The sequence below is a fragment of the Rhineura floridana genome, chromosome 1 (assembly GCF_030035675.1).
Source record: "Rhineura floridana isolate rRhiFlo1 chromosome 1, rRhiFlo1.hap2, whole genome shotgun sequence".
In the NCBI taxonomy this organism is placed as follows: Eukaryota; Metazoa; Chordata; class Lepidosauria; order Squamata; family Rhineuridae; genus Rhineura; species Rhineura floridana.
The window spans coordinates 212,901,060-212,924,143 of NC_084480.1; the positions used below are offsets into that span (position 1 = coordinate 212,901,060).

The 23,084-nt window shown below is 44.0% G+C and overlaps 1 protein-coding gene across 4 annotated transcripts; it reads left to right on the forward strand.

Moving 5' to 3' along the window:
- Nucleotides 1-560: 560 nt before the first annotated feature.
- Nucleotides 561-21,909, forward strand: EDN1 (endothelin 1). 4 transcript variants are annotated; one of them, XM_061592080.1, is made up of 6 exons: nucleotides 561-619; nucleotides 14,046-14,746; nucleotides 16,499-16,652; nucleotides 18,299-18,457; nucleotides 19,082-19,195; nucleotides 20,281-21,909. In XM_061592080.1, the coding sequence occupies exons 2-6, from the start codon at nucleotides 14,683-14,685 to the stop codon at nucleotides 20,420-20,422; spliced, it is 633 nt and encodes a 210-aa protein (XP_061448064.1). In that variant the 5' UTR covers nucleotides 561-619; nucleotides 14,046-14,682; the 3' UTR covers nucleotides 20,423-21,909. The 4 variants fall into 4 exon arrangements, with proteins under 4 accessions (XP_061448064.1, XP_061448075.1, XP_061448069.1 ...); XM_061592091.1 differs by lacking the exon at nucleotides 561-619 and adding an exon at nucleotides 12,591-12,641; XM_061592085.1 differs by lacking the exon at nucleotides 561-619 and adding an exon at nucleotides 13,001-13,120.
- Nucleotides 21,910-23,084: the final 1,175 nt, after the last annotated feature.

Below are 23,084 nucleotides of genomic sequence, written 5' to 3' on the forward strand. Positions count from 1 at the left end.
CTGCCCTCTTTTAGTCTTACAACGCTGTGGGTTTTGGTTTGGCAGAGAGATAGTGATTGACCTAAAGTCATCCAATGAGCTTCATGGCAGAGTGGGGATTTAAACCTGGGTCTCCCCAGTCCTAGTCCAACGCTCTAACCACTATACCACCATGGCTTTCAAAAGTTGCTTGATTCCACTGGATCTGTTCTGAGTAAGCCTTACATTGGATATCGCATTTTGGCTATGATCACCAACCTATTAGATCCTCTCTCCTGTCATCTGTTGGCATACAGACAAGGCAGGAAGGCAATGTCACACATCTCATTGATAAAAGCATTACAAACAAGTCGTACAGCTATGGATGTGCTATCAAATGCTAGCTTGCATTTACTCCATTCCGGGTTTTCTAATATAAACGTCTAGAGCAAAGCGCCACCTTGTGGCTTGATGTATTTATTAAAAATGAATAACACCTGATGATACTTTAGCAAACTCAGGCCTAAAAGGGGGCTCAAAACCAGCTACAGATAACCTAGTGCTGTCTCTTAGCCTAGCCTACCTAACAAGTTGTTGTGAGAATAAAATTAGAGAGGAAAAGAACTGTGATGCCTGCCACCTTGAGCTGCTTGGAGGAAAGGTGGGTTATACATGTAATAATTAATAAAATAAATAATTTTTCATTTGTAATAAGATAGGGCAGTGTAATAGTTGATAGTGTGCTGGAACCAAGACTAGGGAGACTTGCAATCAAGTCCTGCTCAGTTTTGAAAGCTTCACAGCAGGATTAGGGAACCTGTGGCCCTGCGGAGATTGTTGGGGTCCAACTCTCATCAGCCCCAGCCAGCAAGGGCAATCTGCCTGCCTGCCAGAACTAGATCTTTGCCTCCTACGGCAGGCACAAGAGGTGGGTGGAAAACACATGTTAACGCTGTCCCCAGCAGAGATTCTGAAGAGCCTAGGAAGAGATTGGCATAGGGTTGCCAGGTCCATGGCCTGAGACTGATCCTGTATCTTTAGGAAAAGAGAAGGTCAGCCAAGTGCAGGTGTTCTTGCAACTCTGTAATGGGAAAAACCACAAGGTGGAATTCTCCCTCCCCCCTCCCCAACTTTTAAAGATACAGAAGACCTCTTGGAGGCCGGGCCTGGCAACTAAGAGGTCTTCTGTATCTTTAAAAGTTGTGCAGGGGGAAGGAAAAATTCCCCCTTGTGGTTTTTCCCATTACAGAGTTGCAAGAACACCTGCACTTGGTTGACTTTCTCTTCCCCTAAAGATACAGGATCAGTCTCAGGCCAAGAACCTAGCAACCCTAAATTGGCATCAGGGCAGGATCAGAAGGGGCCTAATGCAATAATCATGCTGAAGATAAGCAAGGCTGAGTTCCATGGAAGGCCACTTGGGAGCCTGGCATAAGTCTCCTTGAGTTGCATTGTGGAAGAAAAGCAGGAATAGTGCCGTGGCAAAAATATATCAAACATTAAAAAAACCATTCAAGGAAAGAAATTACACTGGAAAATGATTAAAGAATGAAAATTTCAGAGAAATTTTCGGGGTAGGGAGAGGACTTTTGTTGAACTTAGCTTACTTTCACGGTGGCCAAGGGGGCTTGTAAGTTGCGAGTGTCCTTTCATTCTATAAATCATCTCTCTGATGGTCCATATTCTGTAGCCTTCCTGGGTGCCCACACTTCCTGAAAACCCCATGCCATCCTTGGTGGGGCTCTCCTACAAGTGCAGAAGGCAGAGATGCTTGCTGATTGTGTGTCTGACCATTGTTCATTGTTGTTACTGTTTTAAAGTGAAAGTTTTTTTATGTTTAAAGAAATGAGCGCAGAAATATTTCTAAGGTGAAAGAAAGTTTAAAAAAATCAGCAAATATGCCAATCTCAGGTACTCAGTAGTCCTTCCTTTTACTACTTGTGTCTTAGTTTGGGTTTGAGCTCCTCATCCAATTGGCAGGCTACGTTTCCCCTGCCCCATTTAATTTGGATTGTTCCCATCCACAGATAATCCAATAAGAGAAACAAATCTAACATAAAATTGCATGTTACCTGAGTACAAACACTGAAGTACTGGGCGTGGTTTTTTTTAATGTGTGTGGTGATGTTTTGCTGAGTGCTGTCTGTCACCCCTTGCTACAGCACAATGTAGGTATTTTGGTTCCATCAATCAAAAAATGATACAGGGTGCCTATTACCACCAGTTGTTGCTGAATGCACATTTCTGGTAATCCTTTAAAAAAAAAAAAAACCAGCTGTTTTGCACAGAACTGTTCTCACACAAAGTAGCTGTATTGAAAAGAAAAATAAAATTGGCTCTTCAGGAAATATCAACAGGTACAGGAGATAGGAAAGGAAAAAGAGAAAGAACAAGATGAACACTTGCTCACTCTCTAGGTTTGTCCACCGCAAATCACTCTCCCCGTCCTGCTTTTGCCAAGTGTGCTTGCGTGTGAAACAAACTGTTTATGTTCTTCCCCAGGTGGCACAATGGCTTTTTGTATTTAGGGGGAGGGTCTGCAGACTGGAGGGGCCCATGGCTCCACCTGCCTGGCTGCTTTTCGTTCTGTTGAGGTGCTCTTCAGTGGGCTGCTGGTTCTCTGTCTCGAGGGGATGGGCACATTTTTATTTCTGAAACTCTTTTGCACAAAGCCAGGAAATAAAAAAACATGTATTGCAAAAACAAAAAGCTAGCTGTTGTGTCCACTGTGAAACGTGGTTGAAATGTTTGCTTTGGTGGAAGTTCATCGATCCACAATTCCATGGGCAAAACTTTTTTTTAAAAGGTGCTTGCATACAGGTAAATTAATATCTGCATGCATGCTCACAAACCTCAGGTTTCTGAAACTTTCAGAGCTACCAAGAGGGCGAGGAAGCAGTAATTGAGGGGAAGGGATAACACACAGTGTGAATACATCCCATCAAGCACTGCCCACAAGTGTGGGTGGGCAACACTGAGGCAGAATTCATAAGCTTAAAATTGAAAGCACCCATGTCTGGACAAAGGCACACAAACTCATACCTGGAAAAAATGGACCCATGTCCGCACTGATCAGCCTGCAACCTCCACCTAATGGTGGAAGCAGGGCAGACCTACCAAGCTCAAAAACTACATCATCCTCTCATCTGTGGTCCTGGAGGAATTCAGTGCATAGTCAGAGATATCATCCAGGAATGTATGTGTGGGGGAAGAAACATCCTTGCTGGCAAGCAAACACAGTGCTATATCTGGATTTTTAAAAGGCCAAGCAAATAGCTTCACAACAATATAGTGCTTCATCAGCACATTGACATGGGATAAACACGGTGTCTGAAAGAAAGAACCCTTGAGAGTAAATTTTCTTCTTTCTCTTCCCCCCCCCCGCTACTGCCTTTACTTTTTCATAAACACAGTTATGTGGCTAAGTTCTAGAGCTGCCAATATTTCTGTACTTGAACAGCTGTGAGACAAGCAAGAATTCAGCAGATGAGGCAAACACAGTGATGGAGAAAGGTTGTAGTGCCTCAATTTCTGATATGCAACCTGCAACTGCTAAAGGCATAGGAGCCTGCTTGGCGGATGAGCGGCAAAGCTCTTCAGTAGGACCCACCTCATCCACTTGTGCTAATAACCAGTTAGTGGCTGGTTACATACATTCTTTTGCCGTGCTTCCAGATGGGCGTTTATTGTAGGGTCAGGGCTCTCCAGGCATGCACATTTTTTGCAGTGCCCACACAATGCTGTCAGCATCAAAAATATGCCAGCCTGTACTCTCACCATTTAATTTAAATGTACCCAGTCGAGGGGAAATTCAGTAAGTTTTTTTTTTAAAAAACAACCTTGTTGCCAAGGTATTGCTTGTTTGCAATATCTCTACAACCCATGTGCAAATTAAGCCCCCCCCCCGAGCTGGAAGCACCTTTGATGCCTTTTTAGAGGACTTGGTAATGGTTGTGGAAAACCAAAAGACATAACAATGGATCTAAAAATATTTATATCTTAGGACTGCCAACATTTGAAAGGCAGAACTGGTGACTGGAAAAGCATCACCAGTCGTATTTCTGATTGTCTCAAAAGTTGTTGAAGACAGAGGAGTCCTCCAGGAAGAAACAATTGGCAATCCCACGTACAGATTAAATATATAAATAAAGAACAAACACGTTGTATGCTTGACACCCAAACATCCGAAATGCCCTCGTCTACACAACTATCAAAGGTGCAGCAGCCCTGTCCTATGTGAAGGTAGGGCTATGCGTATAGGAGCAGGAATCATTTTCAGGGACTGGTGCATGTCACCAATGGCAGAAAGCAGGCCCATTGGAACCTCCCCATGCCCCCCTGGAATCCTCTAGTATGGTTTTCCTTTTCCTCCCATAGAAGTGAATGACAGCCATTCAAGAAGCAAAGTGCTCCACTAGGAGACACTGTTGTGACAAAAGATATTCTCTCCCGGCGTTGAACCTTGGCCCTCAGTGACAGGAATCCCAGATGGGTGGATGCTCAGACATGTTTGCAGTGCATCTCTGGCCCTGCAATGTATTGTTTTACTTATTTAACACGATGTATATACCGCTTGTGAGAGCCAGTGTAGTGTAGTGGTTAAGGTGCTGGACTACGTCCTGGGAGACCAGGGTTCATATCCCCACACAGCCGTGAAGTTCACTGGGTGACCTTGGGCCAGTCACTGCCTCAGCCTCAGAGGAAAGCAATGGTAAACCCCCTCTGAATACCGCTTACCATGAAAACCCTATTCATAGAGTCACCATAAGTCAGAATCGACTTGAAGGCAGTCCATTTCCATTTTATATACCGCTTGAATGTCAAGACCTCCAAGCAGTTTCCTTTTAGTTAACTTATTTTTGTAGTGTTGTCTATGTACATGCTGCTTATGAAGATCAAGTAGGTCGGGTCCCTTGCCCCACGGGGTTTACAGTCTAAAGTCAACACAAGGACATGAGGAAAGGAGAACGGGAAGGAAGGAAAGCTTGGTGAGCCCTGGGAAGAAGGCCTGATAATTTTGGTTACACCCACTTTGGCTTAGCGACAAGGGGGATGATCCCAACCTGGATCGTATATATGCTATATGTAAACCCTTGTTCCACACTCCCCCATCCCCAACAACCATGACCATTTTGCTAGCTTTGTATAATGCGTGGTACCTGCAAAGCTGTGAACAGCCTTCCATTTTGGTAGGCTTTGGAGGTTTTCCTTTCTATCTCTTGGTTCCTTCTGAATTCTAGAAATCCTCCCTCTCTTTTTGTGATCTTGTCTGAAATGGCACAAAATAATATGTATGATTATTTTTTTAAATCACTCTCATTCTTCCTTTCCCTCAAGCCGGTGGACATTCAACCCAACATAATTAGACACCTCCTTGTTTGGAGAGGGTGTCCGAGATAAGGCCTCAGTCGGTCAGTCCCGTCCCACCCCGATTGAAGCTCTGTGCACCTATTGTCCTTGTGCACCCCCTCCGTGAGGAGAATCGGGGGATTAGTGGAGCTTTGAAGTCTGTTCCCGGCTCCTGCTTTGCCTTTGTTAACAAGGCCGCAAATGTGTATTCTCCAAACATCAAACATCTGCAGAGTGTGACAGCTAATTATAGCCGTTTGCTTTTCAGGGCATGAGCTTTTAAATGGTGCCGCACCCCCTGCATCTGGGGGCATTTGGCCTAGCCTTCAAACAGTGGGCATCCTTCCGAAGGTTATGCAAACTGACAAGACTATGGCACTTTGGAATGACCACATTGCTGAGGGACTGGGGGCAGCTGGCTCTCCTGGGGTGGAGGATGAGCAGTGTCGTTCAATACATGTGGCCATTTGCCCATCCAGGAGAGAGCTGAGATTTCATAGCCTCATTTTCCACACCCAGGTCCCATGCAATGTTGATTAAGTCATTACAAAATGATGCTTGCATGCTTACTCCATCTTGAGCGGCCACCAGGTGTAAAAGAGGGCAACGCTCCTGCTTCTTTCATAGTTGTGTAGAAGAGGGAATATCAGCTGGTGTCACCTGTGTGACAGGTTCTACACAGCTCAGACGTTCTACCCAGCTATTAATGGTGCTGTAGCCCCATCCACTTTTGCACTTCATGGCCAGACTCAGTGGTATTACTAGGAAGAACCAATGTGGTAGAGGGTCAGACTCACTAGGGCAAGAGAGATAGAGGTTTACATCTCTGCTCAGCCATGAAGCTCAGTAGGTGACCATGACTCAATCGCTTCTCTCAGCCTAACCCACCTCATAGGGTTGTTGTGAGAACAGGAATGGGGGGGGAGAATGAACTATGCTGCTCTGAACTAAACTCCTTGGAGGAAAGATTATAAATGCAATGCATTAAGAAACAAAATAATAAGAGTGTGGTCAGACTGGAGAAACTGACTTTCCTACAGAAAGAGGAACACTATGGATATCTGCACTATATAACAGAAAATCTTGATATTGGGCTTAAGATTGCCAGCTTTTCTTTTCCTTTCTTTTTACTTGCTCTGTAATGTGAACAAACATCTGGCAGGCACTGTTCCATAGCATAGGGATGACATTTTTGCTTAATTTCTGCTAGTCAGTCTGCTGTCCAAAGCACAGGAGCAGGGCCAAGAAAAAAGTTGGCAATCCTAGCCAAGGTAGCTTCACACAGTTATACATTCCATTAAAAACAAAGTAAACATCTTTGGGCAACTAGATAACCATTCAAAAAGAAAGGATTCTTGGGGTAGTTAGTACTGCAACACTTTTCTATCAGCCTCTGTAGCTACGTCTTCAGCAGCAGATAATAAATATGCAGGAATTAGCAGGTGAAACTATTCACAGTATGGAGATAAGTGTTATCACCTCCTAACTGCTGCATATCAAGTTGCTAAGATCAAAGGAACTCTGTGGAATCAGAGCAAAGGTCCATTTAGGCCGCTATCCCCATTTCCCACAGTGGCCAACCTGGTACCTATGGTCAGCAGCCACAACCAAGGTATTTTATTTATTTATTCCAGCTATTTATTTATATTCATTTCAGGATACAAATCCTTCCAGGGTGGTTTGTAAGAAACACCAATGTACATTAAAATATGTGTGCACATACACAGAAATAACAGCAAATAGCAAGTCAGAAGAATCCTTCCCATAGGGCAACTGGCAGTAGATGACCCCAAGGGAGAGGAGCTGGAAGAGGAGAAGCCTTCTGGTGTCTTCGTCACGTGCCTCTCTTGCTTTCCTGAGATCCTCCTTGCAGGGCAATTGGTGGTAGATGGCCCAAGTGGGGTAGCAGTGGTGGTGATGGTGGTGGTAGGGCGGTCCAGTTGGAGTAGCAGAGCTTGGAAAAGTTACTTTTCCAAGCTCTGGCTTGTGCCTTGCTTTTTCTGCCTCCAAGGAAGTTGGCACTTGGTCCAGAAGGCATGGAGGCAATCGCCTTATGAAGTCACAGGCTCAGGGGAAATAAAGAAAGCTGACAACTCTACAGGTAATGTCTCCTCTATGAAGTAGCTGTATTATGAAGGTTATGCACCATTAAGTTAGAAGGTACTGTGGTTATCCTGGAATAGTTATCTGAAATAAAGGCTATCTGGTAAGCTAAGCATATTCTCCAAATTAACGTATGTAAAGAGCAGCATATATCTTGCAGTAAGCAACCTGAGAGTCAATATAATCCTTTCAGTGTAGCGCTTCTGTTTGGAGTGCTGGAGCTCCAAATACATACATGGAGCTCCGTCCCCCACCCCTTATTTCAATCGGGCTATGATCTATTCATCTATTCTTTTTTTAAAAAAATGTCACAGGTACAGGCTTTTTTAGTATGTGTAGTTATTGTGCTAGGTGCTAATAATTACAACATTCAGTTCTACCTATTTGGCAGGTAGAGAATCATCTCTTTTGATCTGATTCATGATGTAAATGTTCGATTTCTAAAGCTTTCCAGTGTAATGAGCTATAGCCCAGGCTTCTCCCTGATCTACTAACCTTCAGCATGCAAGGAGATTGTAATGTGGGTGAAGTACTTTCAAACCATCTTTCATGTGTTTTACCTTGGATAACTGGTACTGGATTAATATTTGATCTGAAGATGAGGGGCAAATTGTTTGTAAGGTGAGTGGGTAGCTTTTAATGGACTTTGGTTTGTGTTAATGTATTTTAATAATGGAATTTGCATGCAGTTTACTAACGCCTCCAGACTTAACAAAACTGTCGGACAGCAAAATCCTAGCATGGTTACTTGGAAGTAAGACATATTGTGTTCATTGGAGCTTATTCCCAGGAAAGTATGTCTCCCATCATGTAGTCCTCATTTTGGTGTGACATGTGCAGTTGCTGAAGGCCAACTGACACAGCAAAGGTCTTGCCATTCACATTTCCACTTTATTATCATCCCCTCCAATAGAGAACTAGGATGGTGTGAGTGTCCTGAGGGCCATATTCTCTTGGTAAAAAGCGGCCAGGGTGCATACCAGTGATGGGTAAGGCTAGACCCCCTCCAGACAAACACAGACATCCTTTGCACATAAAGTTACTTCGCATATGCATATCTTTAACCCTTTGCTCAACCCCGACCCAGCTGATCACCAAGAATGAGCAGAAGAGCAAGGAAGACACCGTTTTTTCATTCCCATTCCAGTGCTGTGGGAGGGAAGGGTTAAACTGGGGAGGGGGGACCTGTGACCTTCTAGATGTCGGAGGGCTACAACTCCCATCATCCCTGACTCTTGGACATGCTGGCTGAGGCTGCTAGGAGCTGTAGTCCAGCCACACCTGAAGGGGGTCCCCCCCCCGAGTTAAACCTTCTCATCCAGCATACTGCAGTGGGGATTAACATTGCTCTCATCGAGTGCCTGAGTGGGGCAGTTGTCTTCCCAGTCCGGTAGGTGGGAGTATGACCTGGGGGAGTGCCGGGGGCAGATGAAGAGGCATGGTGGACTGGATTGGTTTGTACAGGTCAGATGCCTTCCATACCCGGCCTATGAGCAGGGAGGCAAAACAGGACCACTCATACAGAAGGCAGTGGTTTCTACCTATTTGGGGGCAGAGCTTGGAAAAGCTACTTTTTTAAACTAAAATTCCTATCAGCCCTAGCCAGCATGGCCACTGGATTGGGCTGATGGGAGTTGTAGTTCAAAAAAATAACTTTTCCAAGCTCTGGCTGGGGTACTCTAGGTACCCTGAACTATAGATGTTTGTAAATGATAAGAATGCCCAACAAACAAACACAGCCTGACAAGAACTTGTCACCTTCCAGGATACATACAAATTGAATATTGAGGTGTGGGAGGGCTCTTATACAGTCAGTGCCTAACTGTGCCTGATGCTAATGGAGCCCTTCCCAAGCATATTGTGGATCCTCTTATTTAATGACAGGTAGTGTGGTGTAGTGGTTAAGGTGTTGGACTATGACCTTTGAGACCAGGGTTCAAATCATAGCCGTGACGCTCACTGGGTGACCTTGGGCCAGTCACTGCATCTCAGCCTCATGAAAACCCTATACAGAGGGTCGCCATAAGTCAGAATTGACTTGAAGGCAGTACACTTTTTACGGAGAGGAGTTTCACCGGGAATGCAGTGCGTAAGGGGCAGTTAGGCTGAAGCAGCAGGGGGAACCCCTGCTGGTGCCCGTCAGTGGTGGCTGGTGCTTATTGGAATGGGTAGGGGGGAAGGCAGTGAGGCCAGCGGGAGGTGGAGCCAGAGCCAATGATAGGAGGAGCCAACTACTGACCACTTTGTCCCCAGCCTCCTCCCTGCTGAGTTCCACCAGTGGAATGCTGCCGCCAAGGAGGAGGAAGCTGGCAGGGAGTGCCAGGTCCCGGACTGGCTGTAAGGAAGAAGGCAGGCAGGTGGGTTGGTAGGGGCTGGCTGAAGGCAGACTGAGGCTGGTGGGGCGGGGCCAGCCTGCACTGTCGTAAAATCTTAAAACTAGGGTATGATAGGGAATGACACAAGAAGTGTTGCATTTAACTAGGCTCTAAGTGACTGGGGGGGGGGATCAGGGTTGGGGGGTGTTCTGTGAGGGTTTTTTCCCTGCACTATGCAAGTATATTTCAAGAGGAAGGAAAGGACACCTCCTTCCTCTCTCTCCAGGAAACCACCATCACTATATAGCTGTGAAATCATCAGATTGGGGTGGGATTCAGCCCCAGTCCTAACACCTGTAGTGGAGGGGTGGGGAACTCATGGCCCTCCAGATATTGCTGGACTCTTAACTCTCATTCCTGGCCATTAGCCATGCTGGCTGGGGCTGATGGGAACCTGACTCCAACAACATTTGCAGGATCACACGGTTGTCAGTTCTGCTCTAGTGCTATATAGCACAACAGGGGAAGCTAGGAGGAGGCGGCATATGTAACTATTTTCCCTTCTCCGCCTCTTATACTCCCACCCCAAGACATACGAACGGTGCCATAAGATTCCTGTTCAGGCTGGAGCTCTGAATGGGATCATTTCTTGAGGGAGGGGAAATACACTGCAACATTGTGTTGCAGTTGTTCTTATCAGGATGGTAGACATTCACCGGGTGCACCTCTTGCATGATCTTTTGGGTGCACTGTTGACAATTTTGTTCTCTGTATATACCCTGCCAACGGAGGATAACTAGATACATCTTACAAAATGGGCTTTGTTCTGTGAAAGTTTATGCCACAATTCATCTGTTAGTCTTTGTAATGTTCCAAGGCTCTTTGGGATGTCTTATTTTGTTAAAGGTATCACTGGTAAAAGAAAAAGCCCCCAAATTGGTTGTGTGAATCTGCTCTGAAATGATGATTCAACAGCAAAAGATTTGTTCAGTCTTAAGACAGAGTGAAGCAGTTTAAGACCAAACATAAACTTATAAGTTCATATTTTATTTTTGTAATGTTGTAACTTATGGAATATTAAGCAGGAAAAAGAAGGGGGATCTCCCATTATGATAAACCAGAGAAAAGTTGCTGCAGTTTACCGATCATCAAAGAGACAGAGGAAGGTAGTACAGTAACTGGAGCAAATTACTAGGTGCCTGTTTCAAGGTTTGGGGCTCATCCACACGGTGGTTTACTGTGTGTTTGGTGCTACTTGCATCCCCTTTTAATTCGCATGGTTCGCATGACATTACCGGCAAACAGAAGCTATCATGCAGTTTCCCTCCTGTAAATCCGTACTAACCCTTGATCTTGGGGTGGTCGGCCATCTGCTGGTCCTGGAGCCCCTAGCAGTTGTCCCAACTTCACCACCTACTGGTGGTTTTGTAAACAATATAAAAAATCATCTCAATGTAATATTTCAAGATAAGAAAACATAAAGGCCTTTTCTCCCTCATTGTCTGACATTTGTGCATTGCTGTGCAAATGCTGTGCATTTTTGCATCCATGTCGTCTTTCCTCGAGCAAGCCCAATGCATTCCAGAAGCAAAAAAAAATGTGTTGATGAGTCACTTCAATTGTAGATGCATTTCCTGAAAGAAGAAACCTTGGAAGCAACCTTCCCTTTAATAAACAAACAAACAAACAAACAAACAAACAAAATAGGAACATCATTAAGTGACAGACTTGGCAAATTCAAACATGCTTACAACAGAGAAAACTGATTAAGTTTAAAGGTATTCTTGCTTCATGTAGTCATGTTGACCATTTTTGAAGTAATGAGACAGATTCATGGATGATAAGGCTATCAATGGTTACTCGCTATGATGGCCATGTACTACCCCCAGTGTCGTAGGCAATGCGCCTCTCGGCACCAATGTATAGGAATCGCAAACAGGGAAAGCACTGTCGGACTTGGGTCAAGCTTGCAAGTTTCCCATAAGTATCTGGTTGGCCACTGTGAGAACAGAATGCTGGACTAGATGGGCCACTGGCCTGATCCAGCTGACTCTTCTGATGTTTTTAAGTCAAGGTGCACTTGTTTCCTAAACTTTCCTACAATAAGGACAGGTCTATGTAGGAGAAAGAGGAAGGAGAGTCCCGAGATAGTTGTACTACTGTGGAATGCAGGCGGGGGACCACTTCTGAATGCTCCCGCTATATAGAATTCCCTGCAATTAGAAAATGAGCATAGCAGGAAAATGGCTGGGCTAAAGTGTTTAATTGTAGTAGTAGGGTTTTATTTGTATGTGGTTTTTTTTAAATGTGAATTGGGGAGGGTTTTTTTTGAAGCCCTCACTTGAAGTGGTACAGTTTACTTCATCACTCCAAGATTCTACTGCCTTATTTTGTTGTTTATGTAGACCAGGCCTAATAGGCACTATTCAGCGCAGTTTCAAGACCAGTTAATTTCAACAGCTGTTATGTAAGCATGTACTTGATTCTCCCACTGAAATAGTTCTGCTTTGGCTGGGTCATTCCAAAAACCACATCTGCAAATCTATATCTGCATTGTCCAACCTATGTCCCTGTATCATCTACCTATCAAACCCTTGGAGACGGACTCCGTGCTGGCAGGAGATCCATCTGTACGTCATCCTAGCTCACTGTGAATCCATCTCCAGCCCTGCATCTTGCAGAATTTGGCCCAGCGGCCAGAGAGATCCTCTCCAACCAGGGTGGATGAAAATCTCTCATGGATGAGGACTTAACACCACAAGACTGGCTCCCCTCCCCCAGGAAAAAAAAAGCCATACTGGGTCCAGAGCCGCTGCACACGACATGCGCCTGCTTCATCCCAGCCTGGTCAGAGGAACTGGTGCAGCAGGAGGAGAGGAGGAGCCTGGTTTGGTGCCAGGTCTGCTTGGATCATTGGTGAGGGGGTGCAAGGAACTTGGTGAACAGTATTAATTTTGCTCTTTGCATTTTCCCCTTTCCTCTACGCCACCCCCAGATGCATGTCACCTTCAGCACTCAGTCTGGCCCCCTGCGACCTTTGCCTGCCAGCTGGTGTCTGGCAGCCAATCCCTTCCCCTCCCGAGTCCACAGAAGAACACGCCCAGAAGCTGCCGACACTCCCCCTGTGCCTTCGTCACTTTACTACCTGCTCTAAACGTTTGTTACTGTTGTGTCTGAAGTGTTTAAATTATAGTAAAGAGACAGTTATACTAAAGAGACAGTTTTCACACCATAGCCTCCCCTGCTAAATGTTGATTGTGGGTGGGCACATGTGGGAGGAGTTGACGGTTGTACAGCATAAATTCTGGTGCCAGTAAAGAGCCACGATGGTGGATGCTTTAAGAAAACAGAGAGAACTCAGTTCTGCAAATATCAAATTGTGAGACAACTAAAGTGTAAGTATACTTAAAAAAAAAAAACCTATGGTAAATACCAGCCTGATGCCACCCTTTGTCACTGTAGTACTGTGAGAGTTAGTGAGGGTTGTCTCATGCCACATGGTTTTTATATAAGTGGAAATAAACAAGCCATAATTTAGATCTAGCACTGCTAGGTACAAAAGCTAAAAATGGAACTATCACTGTATTCACAGGCGGTATAGTTCTGATTGCTACATGCTGGAGCCAAGACAAGATAGCTCTCTGTGTCTTTCTTGAGAATTTCCCAGGGTAGCTGCCTGGCTGCTACTGATGAAGACAGGCTGCCAGACTGGATGGAGCTTTTGTCTAATTCTGGAAGATTTTTTAAAAAAATGTTCTTATTTTACTGTCCAACTGTATACTCCCAGACATGCTTGCAATGCTGAGGACTGCTGCCTTAAATTAAATTAACTGCCTTAAATTAACTAAAACAGGGGAAGGGAACCTCTGGCCCTCCAGGTGTTGCAGGACTCAAGCTCCCATCACCTCTGACCATTGGCCATGCTGGCTGGGGTTGATGGGAGTTGGAGTCCAGGGCGACAGATTCCCCGTCCCTGGTGTAAAACTACAATGCTACCTGGAGATGTTAAATAGGTGTCTAATCAATGCAGGGCTGGGGAAGCTGTGGCGTTCCAGGTGTTGGACTCCAGCTCCAGCCTGCATGGCCAATGGTCAGGGGTGATGGGAGCTTGAGTCCTGCAACAATTGGTGGGCCACAGGTTCTCCACACCGTTTGAATGAATGGTTTAAGGTACTGGCGATGGAGACCTCTCTTTTCCTCTTGCTAGCTCATGTTGCCACACAGAATGATGGCAGTATTGAACCAAAAATGGCAAAACGTTCCTGTATTTTGCATATCTTGGGAAAAGTCACCATTGTCGTCCTCTCCTTATTGATTAAGGCTGAGCCTAAAGGAATCCCGCTACTATTTCTAACAACACGAAGTACTGTACGGCCAAAGCACATCAGCGGCAGAAACCGCTCCGGCTGAGGAGGACGGTGGTGCGCCCCCTGCTGGCTGAGTGGTGGAGACGCCCTTCGCCCTCGGGATTCTTTTCCAAAGGTCTGCTGCGGCCGGGTATTTATTTTCCTGTGCAACCCTGCCCCTGGCCTTGCCAGACGGCGTCTGCCTCTGTGAAGCTTGCAGCGATTTCCTTTCCAGCCTACTCTTATCTCGCTCTGCACGTTGCCTCTCGGTGACTAATTACACAATAACATTGTCTCGGGATAAAATAAAGCAGAAGCTGTGTTTACTCCGCGCTAGGGGTGCATATAAAAGGAGCCGCGGAGAGCCAACTAAGGCAGAAGCTCTCAGGGAGCATCGTTGGAACAAGGAGCGCCGCCGCCGGCCCATCCAGCCCTCCCTACTCTGTCCTCAGCTTGCCTCACTGCCGTCTAGCGGATTGCGGAGTTCTTGCGTCCTCGGCTCCTCCGTGAACGATCGCTTGCTTGCTCGCTCAGCGCCTACCTAACACTTGCCAGGGGAGCGAAGAGGTTTAAAGGGCTAATTCCATTCCGTTGCCGGAGGAGTCGTCGGGATGGATTATACACGACTGATCCTTCCCTTGCTCTTTGCGATCAGCCAGGGCGCTTTGTCCGCAGGTAAGGGGAGACCTTCGTTACACTTTCTTTCTCCCTCCTTTTCCAAGTTCCTACTGCAACAAGCGTGTCTCGGTCAAGACGGTACTTTTGCTGGTAGACTGCATCCAGCCGATGAAGAACGATAAGACTCGGATGTCATTGGTCTGAAGTCCTTTGTGGGTAACCGCCCACGCTCTTCTACCTACCTGAGCGCCCTTCGCCTGGCTGCTAAGATGCTAAGGAGCGCCCGGGCTGCTATCCGCAGCCCAGTTAACCGGGAGTGGTTGGTTTTAAACCAGATTCCTCCCTCTGAGCGCTAACATAGTCTTAGGGCAGGTACATGTTAAATGGTAGATGTAGCGCAGTATTCCAATATTCTGGCATAACTAGATTGCGGATGGGACAGTCTTTCACTCTTCAGTGGTGTTTTTTTTTTAAATTGCCCCGGCTTATCTCCTTGACCAAATACCTAGGAGCAGTTCGATCTCGTTTAATCTCTAGGAATAATTCTGATACAGTGAGCCCGGGGAGGTTACCTGGATGGAATTTCGGACCAATGGCACCAGAATTTTATTGCACTTCATTGCTGACTGCAGAGGTAAGCGACTAAACCCATTGAGTTTAACTGGCTCGGACACACTTAAAACAGTCGGTAAAGACACTCACTGTGGACAATCTAATCCACACACTCTAAATCTGGAGTAGCTGACGACGCAGTCGCCACCGGGGAGTTGCACGAGCGCTCCGGTTTAACAGCGCAGTCGTCAAGTCCCATTGAATTCAATGAAGCTTACTCCAGCGGTTAGTGGAAAGGACTGCAAACTTAAGTGGGTCGCGTGGACGAAACATCGTAGAGGCTCCTCCATCTCTGATGGTGGTACACGTAACCTATCCATTGCCTTGAAATCGCAAATTCCATTCATCTGCTTCGATCAGAGGGAACCTATTCTGGCATATGCCATATTAGGCTAAGAGCGCGCATAGACCTTCGCTGCACATTATTCGATAGATGCCAAAGGAACGCAGTTTTCCAAGAATAATCGCAGTGATTCTTGAATCTCTAGCGTAACCGAGTTTGTTGGGATGGCATACAAATTCAAGAGTCCCGTAGGCGTACTGGGAAATAAACCCAGTTGAACAGAAGGGTTCTATTAGGATTCTTGATTAGAATTCTGCACGCACCCACACGATCAGGAGAGGGAGAGAGAACGTGGGAATGTTGAATGCGGTCTTACTGACAGCGCGCTGCTTGAACGGATCCAAAGCGCTGAGCAGCATCAAGGCGCCACACAAACCACTGCGGTGCTTTCATTTCTTGTAGCTCGTCCTACAACGCGTGAAATTAATTTAAATGCATCAGCTGTTTGAATAGCTTGTGTACCACACAACGGAGGCACTTCAATTTAAATGTCCTCGCAAAGCGGCCCCTTTAGATTTCCCAGAGCTCCTCCTTGCTACTCTCGAATTAATATTATTATTAAAAGTGTTGTTTTTATGGGCCACGTGTAACTCATTTAAAACATCTGGCGGAGAAAGTTGCCCTGTAATAATGGTCGTTGCGTGTCTGTGATAAACCTTGCAATATTGCGCAGGTTCTTGAAACTACCGTCCTCCTGCTCAGGCGCCAAGCAAGGCAGCCGTCGTATTCTTTCTGAATGACGCGCCTTCCAACTCTGCCGGCTCCGATTGGAGAGTTTAAAAGTCTTATTCCACAAGCTCCTTTCCTCTTGCCCAAGCGCCACTCAACGCTCTCTTCTCTCCCCCCCCCCTTAGACGCTGAGCTCAGCGCCTTTGAGAGTGCCGAAAAGCAGCCTTTGAGCGCCCCCTGGCCGCTGCGCAGGTCCAAGCGCTGCTCTTGTTCTTCTCTGATGGATAAGGAGTGCGTCTATTTCTGCCACCTGGACATCATCTGGATCAACACTCCAGAGTGAGTACTGCCTCTTTCTTGGAACTAAGCCATTAGTGTAGTTTTTATTGCTGTAATATTGCTGCTTGCTGTTGTGGCTTAATTAGTCTGCTAATTCTCCCTTAACATCAGCATATCAGTCATCTGTCTGGTGCTCTCCGGACATGTAACCAGCCACAGTAAGGGCTAAAGTACAATGAAAAGTCTAAGTGCACCTTATACTTAGCTTAACTCTAACCAGATAAATCATACTATTAGCTCCATGCATTAAAAAAAGTCCAAAAGCTTCCCCTGATGGTGTAATAAAAGTATAAATCAAGGCAATTGCTATGTGGCCACACTTTGCTAATAGTATAACCCTATTGGATTCAGAAGTAACTCTCACCAAGTCCAACAGGCCTTACTCTCAAGCAAGTGTGTGTAGGATTGCAGCCTTACAGTGATTACTACTGGGTTGTAAACATGCTTACTACTCAAAACTTTATGCAAGCCTGGTCCAAAGCAAATTTAAAATTCTTCTTGAAATCAATATGTCTTGCTTTAGAAATGAATGTGGTTTGCACTAGGTTGCTTAATGCTGCAAAGTTAAAGTCGATTCAATTTAGTTTTGGGATGGGTGTGCATGTGTGTGGGGTGTTAATCTGAGTTGATTCAATTTGCAGTATTATACTGAAATTTGCTGCTGGGTTGTAGCCCAAAAGGGGTGTGCGTAAATGCTTAGTACATTCTGTTAAGACAGAATCTGGCTGCAGAGTCTTCTGTGACTCCTTGCTGGCTCAGCATAATGTGAGGGAGGACCCTGGTTAATCACATCCTTTACAGATAAATAAAGAAAGCCCAAGAACATTGGTGTCCAACAATCTGTGTTGTGCAGTTAAAAACATCCTTGATAAGTGTGCTGAAATGTAATTTTGTACACCACCACTTGGTATTAGTACACAGCAATTAGTGTTTCATTTAGTTGGTTTAATAGTGTAATAGTTGGGAGGAGAGCTGCCTTGCTAAATAGACACAAATGGTGCAAATTTACTAGCATTTTGAATTGGGGCAGACCTCACTGGATGCTCATTAACATGCACATTGAATTCTGACTAATAAGACATTTAACACAGTCCACAGAAGCAAATATATCCTTGATGGGGTTGTCATCAAGTATGCACTTCTACCTGACAGGTGTAGCTATTTGATGCTTATGTTGGCAAATATGTGTTTGTCATAGACACACACTTATATTTTTACTTTGGACACATAATGAGAAGACCTGATTCACTAGAAAAGACAATAATGCTGGGAAAAAGAGAAGGGAGTAGAAAAAGAGGAAGGCCAAACAAGAGATGGATTGATTCCATAAAGGAATCCACAGACCTGAACATGGTGGTTCATGACAGATGCTCTTGGAGGTCACTGATTCATAGGGTCGCCATAAGTTGTAATCAACTTGAAGGCATATAACAACAAAATTAGTGGAGTTCAGCATCTCTGGCACTGTGTCACCTTTTCCACCAGCCAATGGAAATGTGTGTTAAAAGTTATTCTTTAGTAAATTAGCAAATGTGTGGTTCAACCATTGATCTGGCAAGAGTCATTTTATATCAGAGCATCTAAATTTGATTTCTGTGAATGAAACTAAACAGTTCTTCTCTCTACTTTTTGTCCTCCAATGATAGGCGAACTGTGCCGTATGGGCTTGGGGGTCCTTCTCGAACCAGGCGGTCACTGGGAGATTTAGCTCTTGGAAGACTTCAGGAGTCTCAGAACAGATGTCAATGTGCTAACCTAAAAGACAAGAAGTGTATGAACTTCTGCCAGACTGGAAAAGAACACTGGTATGTTTTTTCTTTGTTCTGTCCTCTTTCATTTGTGCTATAATGAAGTGCTAGAGTCTAGTATACTTACAGTTCAGTCCTAACTGTGTCTACTCACATGTAAATCCTGTTGAATCCAAAGGGGGTTACTCCTAGGTAAGTGGGGTTGACATTGCATGAATTTGAACCCCACTTTACCTGGGAGTAAGCATCACTGAATTCAGTATCACTTATTTCTAAGTACACATGGTAGGGATTGTGCAGTTAGTGTCTTAAATATGATTGAAGGGATTTGGGCTATTGTGGCCTGAACACAATTGCACTGATGTCGTATCCAGTTGTATGATAGGCCACAATTTTCAAAAAGCTGAAATGCAGACAAAGAAGCGGAGTGTTGTATATAGAGTGTTAGACTTACACCAAGATTCAAATCTCCATTCATTCACAAAACTCACCAGTCATCTTGGGATTCTCTCTTTGAGCCCAACCTACCTCTTCAGTTCTTGTGAAGATAAAATTGTGGTGTAGACTTGTATGGAGTAAAGCTAGGATAAAACGTGTAATTATAAGATACAAAATATATAAAGAATGGAAATGTTCTCATAGCTGCATCTCTTTCTTTCTTTCTTTTTTAAATACAAACAGGGCTCAGTCCACCACAGAGAAGGGATGGAGAAATCTTCATAAAGACAGTGATTGCAAAGGGCTTGGACTGAAATGTGCATTCAGGCAACTAGCTAACAGCAGGAAAATGAGAAGGTGAGTTGGTTTCTTGACATCCCGTGGGAAAGGGATTAATTAAAAGAAGTGCCTGTGCAACAGAGTATGTGTTTTTCTCCTTTAAAAATCAGTGACAGTCAAACCTTTTGGTTTCAATAGTAGCTGTGGAATCTTCTCTGAAAAGTAGCTGGTGAAATCTTCAAACCACAAAGTTTTCCCAACTGTTACCTACATAGTTCATCCATTGCTCTATGGAACAAACTCCTTCATGAAACATTTCATTACTTGGAAATACATGCATGAGGCATCTGGAAGGGTTAGGAAGGATCTTGGATAGAATTAGGGTTGCATTCAGCTCAATTGCCTTTAGGGCTAGGCTGGCTCAGCAGATGGATTTTGCTCATGTGCCACATCTAATTAAGCACCAAATATGGGGCTGAGAAGAAGCTCTCTCTCAGACAGGACTGGAGGGTGTTCTTTTTTCTTTTAACTTTCCCTGTAGCATATTGACTTCTTACTTGCATGAGTCACGTTGAGCATTATTGTGTACAAGGCAATACCGTTTGTAAATATTCTGCTATCAACATGGGTTGTACTTCAAAATACTAAGCCTCTTCAGAGAGAAAGCATTTTTAATGGATCTCCACAAGACATGAAATCCTGACTGTGGATGACTAGAATGAGAGTTCTACTTATGGACATAAAAATATACATTAACTAATAGAAGTGTAGGCATCACACTGTTTAAATGTACTTGGATGCAGATTACTTTAATCAAAAAGGAGGTCCAAAGTAGATTAGCTGAAAGGATTGCCATTCTTAGTTTTTAAATGGTTGTTGCAGCCTGACAGAGGGATTTAGCAAGCAAACCTTCTACCCTCACTTTGCTGTATGCCCAGAAAAGATGGCAGTTCTATAAAATTATATTGAATCACCATGGATTGGTATAGGATTGTCTGAATGACTGTGTCTCACTTAACTTCTCAAAAGGGAGAATGGAAAAGTAACAAAATTGTATAGATGCCTATAGGTACCAATCTGGGTTACATGTGAATAGGCAGACCAGAATGTATAATGCCTGTATATGATCTCTTAACTTATTTGATGCTTTCTTGTTTCTACAGGTTAGATGTCATTGGTAACAGTATCAAAGTGTCTTTTAATATTGCCAAACTGAAGAGCAGGATGCACAAACCAAAGCAGCTGAACCATAACCGAACATATCAAAAGCAAAACATTTGGGAAAGCCTGAAGACGACATCTTAGTGGAAAGATCACCAACTCTAATCCTCAAGTCATCACGAGTTACTGACAAAGCATTGCTGAAGCTCTGTTTTGACTTCTTAACATTCCACTCCAGAAAAAGATCAAGGAGTGTTGTTCTAAATATTAACTCTCTCTGAAAGTAAAGGAGGGCCCAAATAACTCTTCCATTTGGACAGATGACAAAGCAGTTAAATACTGCCATCCTTTTGGAATTCAGTTGAATGGGCTGGGTCAAAGAACATCCTTTCAGCTCATGTTTTGGTGGGCTGTCATATGAAGAAAGGACAAATCTGAAGAGGGTAAAATTGAAGCAATAATCTTGTTTGGTTTGGCAGGCTTCTGATAGAGTGATCTTAACATATAACACAAGCTGTTCTGTGATCAAGAAGATCAGAAATGAAGGGGTCAAGATTTGAAAGAGAAGAGTAATATAGTTTTGCCTTAAATTAAATGGAAAATGACTGAGCTACTTTGGTCAGGAGGACACCCCCCCTACATAACAGGTCTACCTCATATGCTCTTACATTGCACTCTTGCCAAAGTATTGTTACAACTTTTTTGAGACCTTCATGCATCTCCTGCAACCTCTTATATTTAATCATCCATAAATGCCAGTAGTTCACCACTTAGTTCCTTTTGAATTTTCAGGGCTGTGGATCAGAATGGTCTATACTCTGTGATGATATGGAAAAGAAACTAATAGCCCCCATTCTAAACCCAGTACAAATACTTGGGAAGTAGATCTCATATCCATTATATTTTCACAGTGCAATCCTGTGTCTACTTGGAAGTAACTCCTACCCTACTGAGTTCAATGGGACTTGCTCACAGGAAAATGTGTATTGGATTGTAGCCTCAGATAAGTATGCTTAGGGTGGATGTCTATAGGGTTTTGCAGAAATGAAGTTTAGCCTAACCAGTGCTTTTTTGGTATATATATATATAAAAAAGGTACCCGGTACTCATAAAAGTGCCATGAGTGCCAGCACAAAATGGCTGCCCTGAGCAACAATAACAAAAAAAAGGTGACAGGACTCTGTATCAGTGAGAACAGTCACAAAAAGCACGATAAACTGCATTAACAGTTAATGTTAAGAGGTGATCTAGTAGCATTTAGTGTAATGTGGAGACTTCAATAACCAATGCTTTGATAAGTGGTTATGCTGCATTGTCCTGATAATTTGAAACAAAAGCCTGTAAGGCAACAGGTGGTTCAAAAACAAGATTTAAAAGCAGTGAATGCTCACAGCAGTGAATTTATCCATATGACAATTTGCTGATTAAGGTCTGGATTGTAATTTTGTATGATGTGCTTATTTTTATCTATATATTATATTTATATTCATGAAACTGACATTATATTTACCATGTTGAATATTCATTGAAACAGGCCATATTGGTCTATGCATGTCTTATGTATTTCTGTATGAAATTTGGGAAATGCCTTATGTCTGTTAAGGTAAACATATTAGAAATAAATATTTTTAACTACTGCATTGCCCTTTTTCATGATGGTGATTAAGTTTCATCATAGACAATATGGTAAGCTAGAAGGTTAGATTCATTCCAGAGGGGTTGTGGGGGAGGTACCATTTTGAATATTGGTTGGTAACCTTCCCACTTTAACAACAGCAAAACACTTGCTCTGTGTTGGGAATTGGGAGGGTTGGCAATGATCAGGAGAAAAATGGTCTTGACTGCTCTCCTGCCTTTACTAGCTGTTTCAAGGTACAAGCAAGCAGGTGAACTTCTCACAACTTGGGAAGCATTGACTGACTTTAAGTCACTTCTCTTTTCTCTAAATGAGTAGAAATTGCCACCAATTGACACGACATTTGTCTGTACTTAAGATCAAGTTGTAGTATGAATTAGCAGTGGAATCAATTTTATCAGCTAATCTTGCTTAAATGTGGAGGATCTATTCTTGCTCAGTGGTACACACTAGGCTAATGAACTAATATAGGAATGGGGGAACCTGTAGCCCTGCAGATGGTGTTGGCAGGGTGTAGTCATCCAGGTTCTTAGGGGGTCTTTGACCCTTTACTTTGTTTGTAGCAGGGTTCCAGCAGGGTCCCTCTGTCTCCAGCACCCTGTGAGCCAATCAATATGAAAGGAAGAGTCTTCTAACATGCTTCCTTGTCCTTTCCTGCTGACTGGAGCCAATCAGAGTGAAAGGAGATAGGTCAGCCACTGAGAAGACTTCTCACTAGCTAACACTCTTCCCTTTCATGCTTTATTGACTCCTAGGGGTGTCTGTTATGGGAGAAGGTATTAACAAGGATCTCATTCTCAACTCAGCAGCAAAAAAGGGGGGGATGAGACATGGCTGTGACTAATATGAAGGGACTCTGCACTTCTGAATTTTCCACTACACTACTGGTGTTGGACTCCCAACATCCTTGACTGTTGGCAACATTGTCTGAGGCTGATGGGAACTGGAGCCCAAGTTTTTTATTAACCTGTGTCTGTTCCTTTATTATTGTTACTCTTATAAAAATTGGTCAAAATATAATTTCAATTTAAAAAAGGTTATCAGTTACAGGTCCTCTGACTGCTTTTGGGTACAGGATTTAGGTACCTTTTTCAGGAACAGGATCCCCACCACACACACTACATTAACCCACTCTTCCTTTTCAGCAACTAACCTCAACTGTAAAATAAA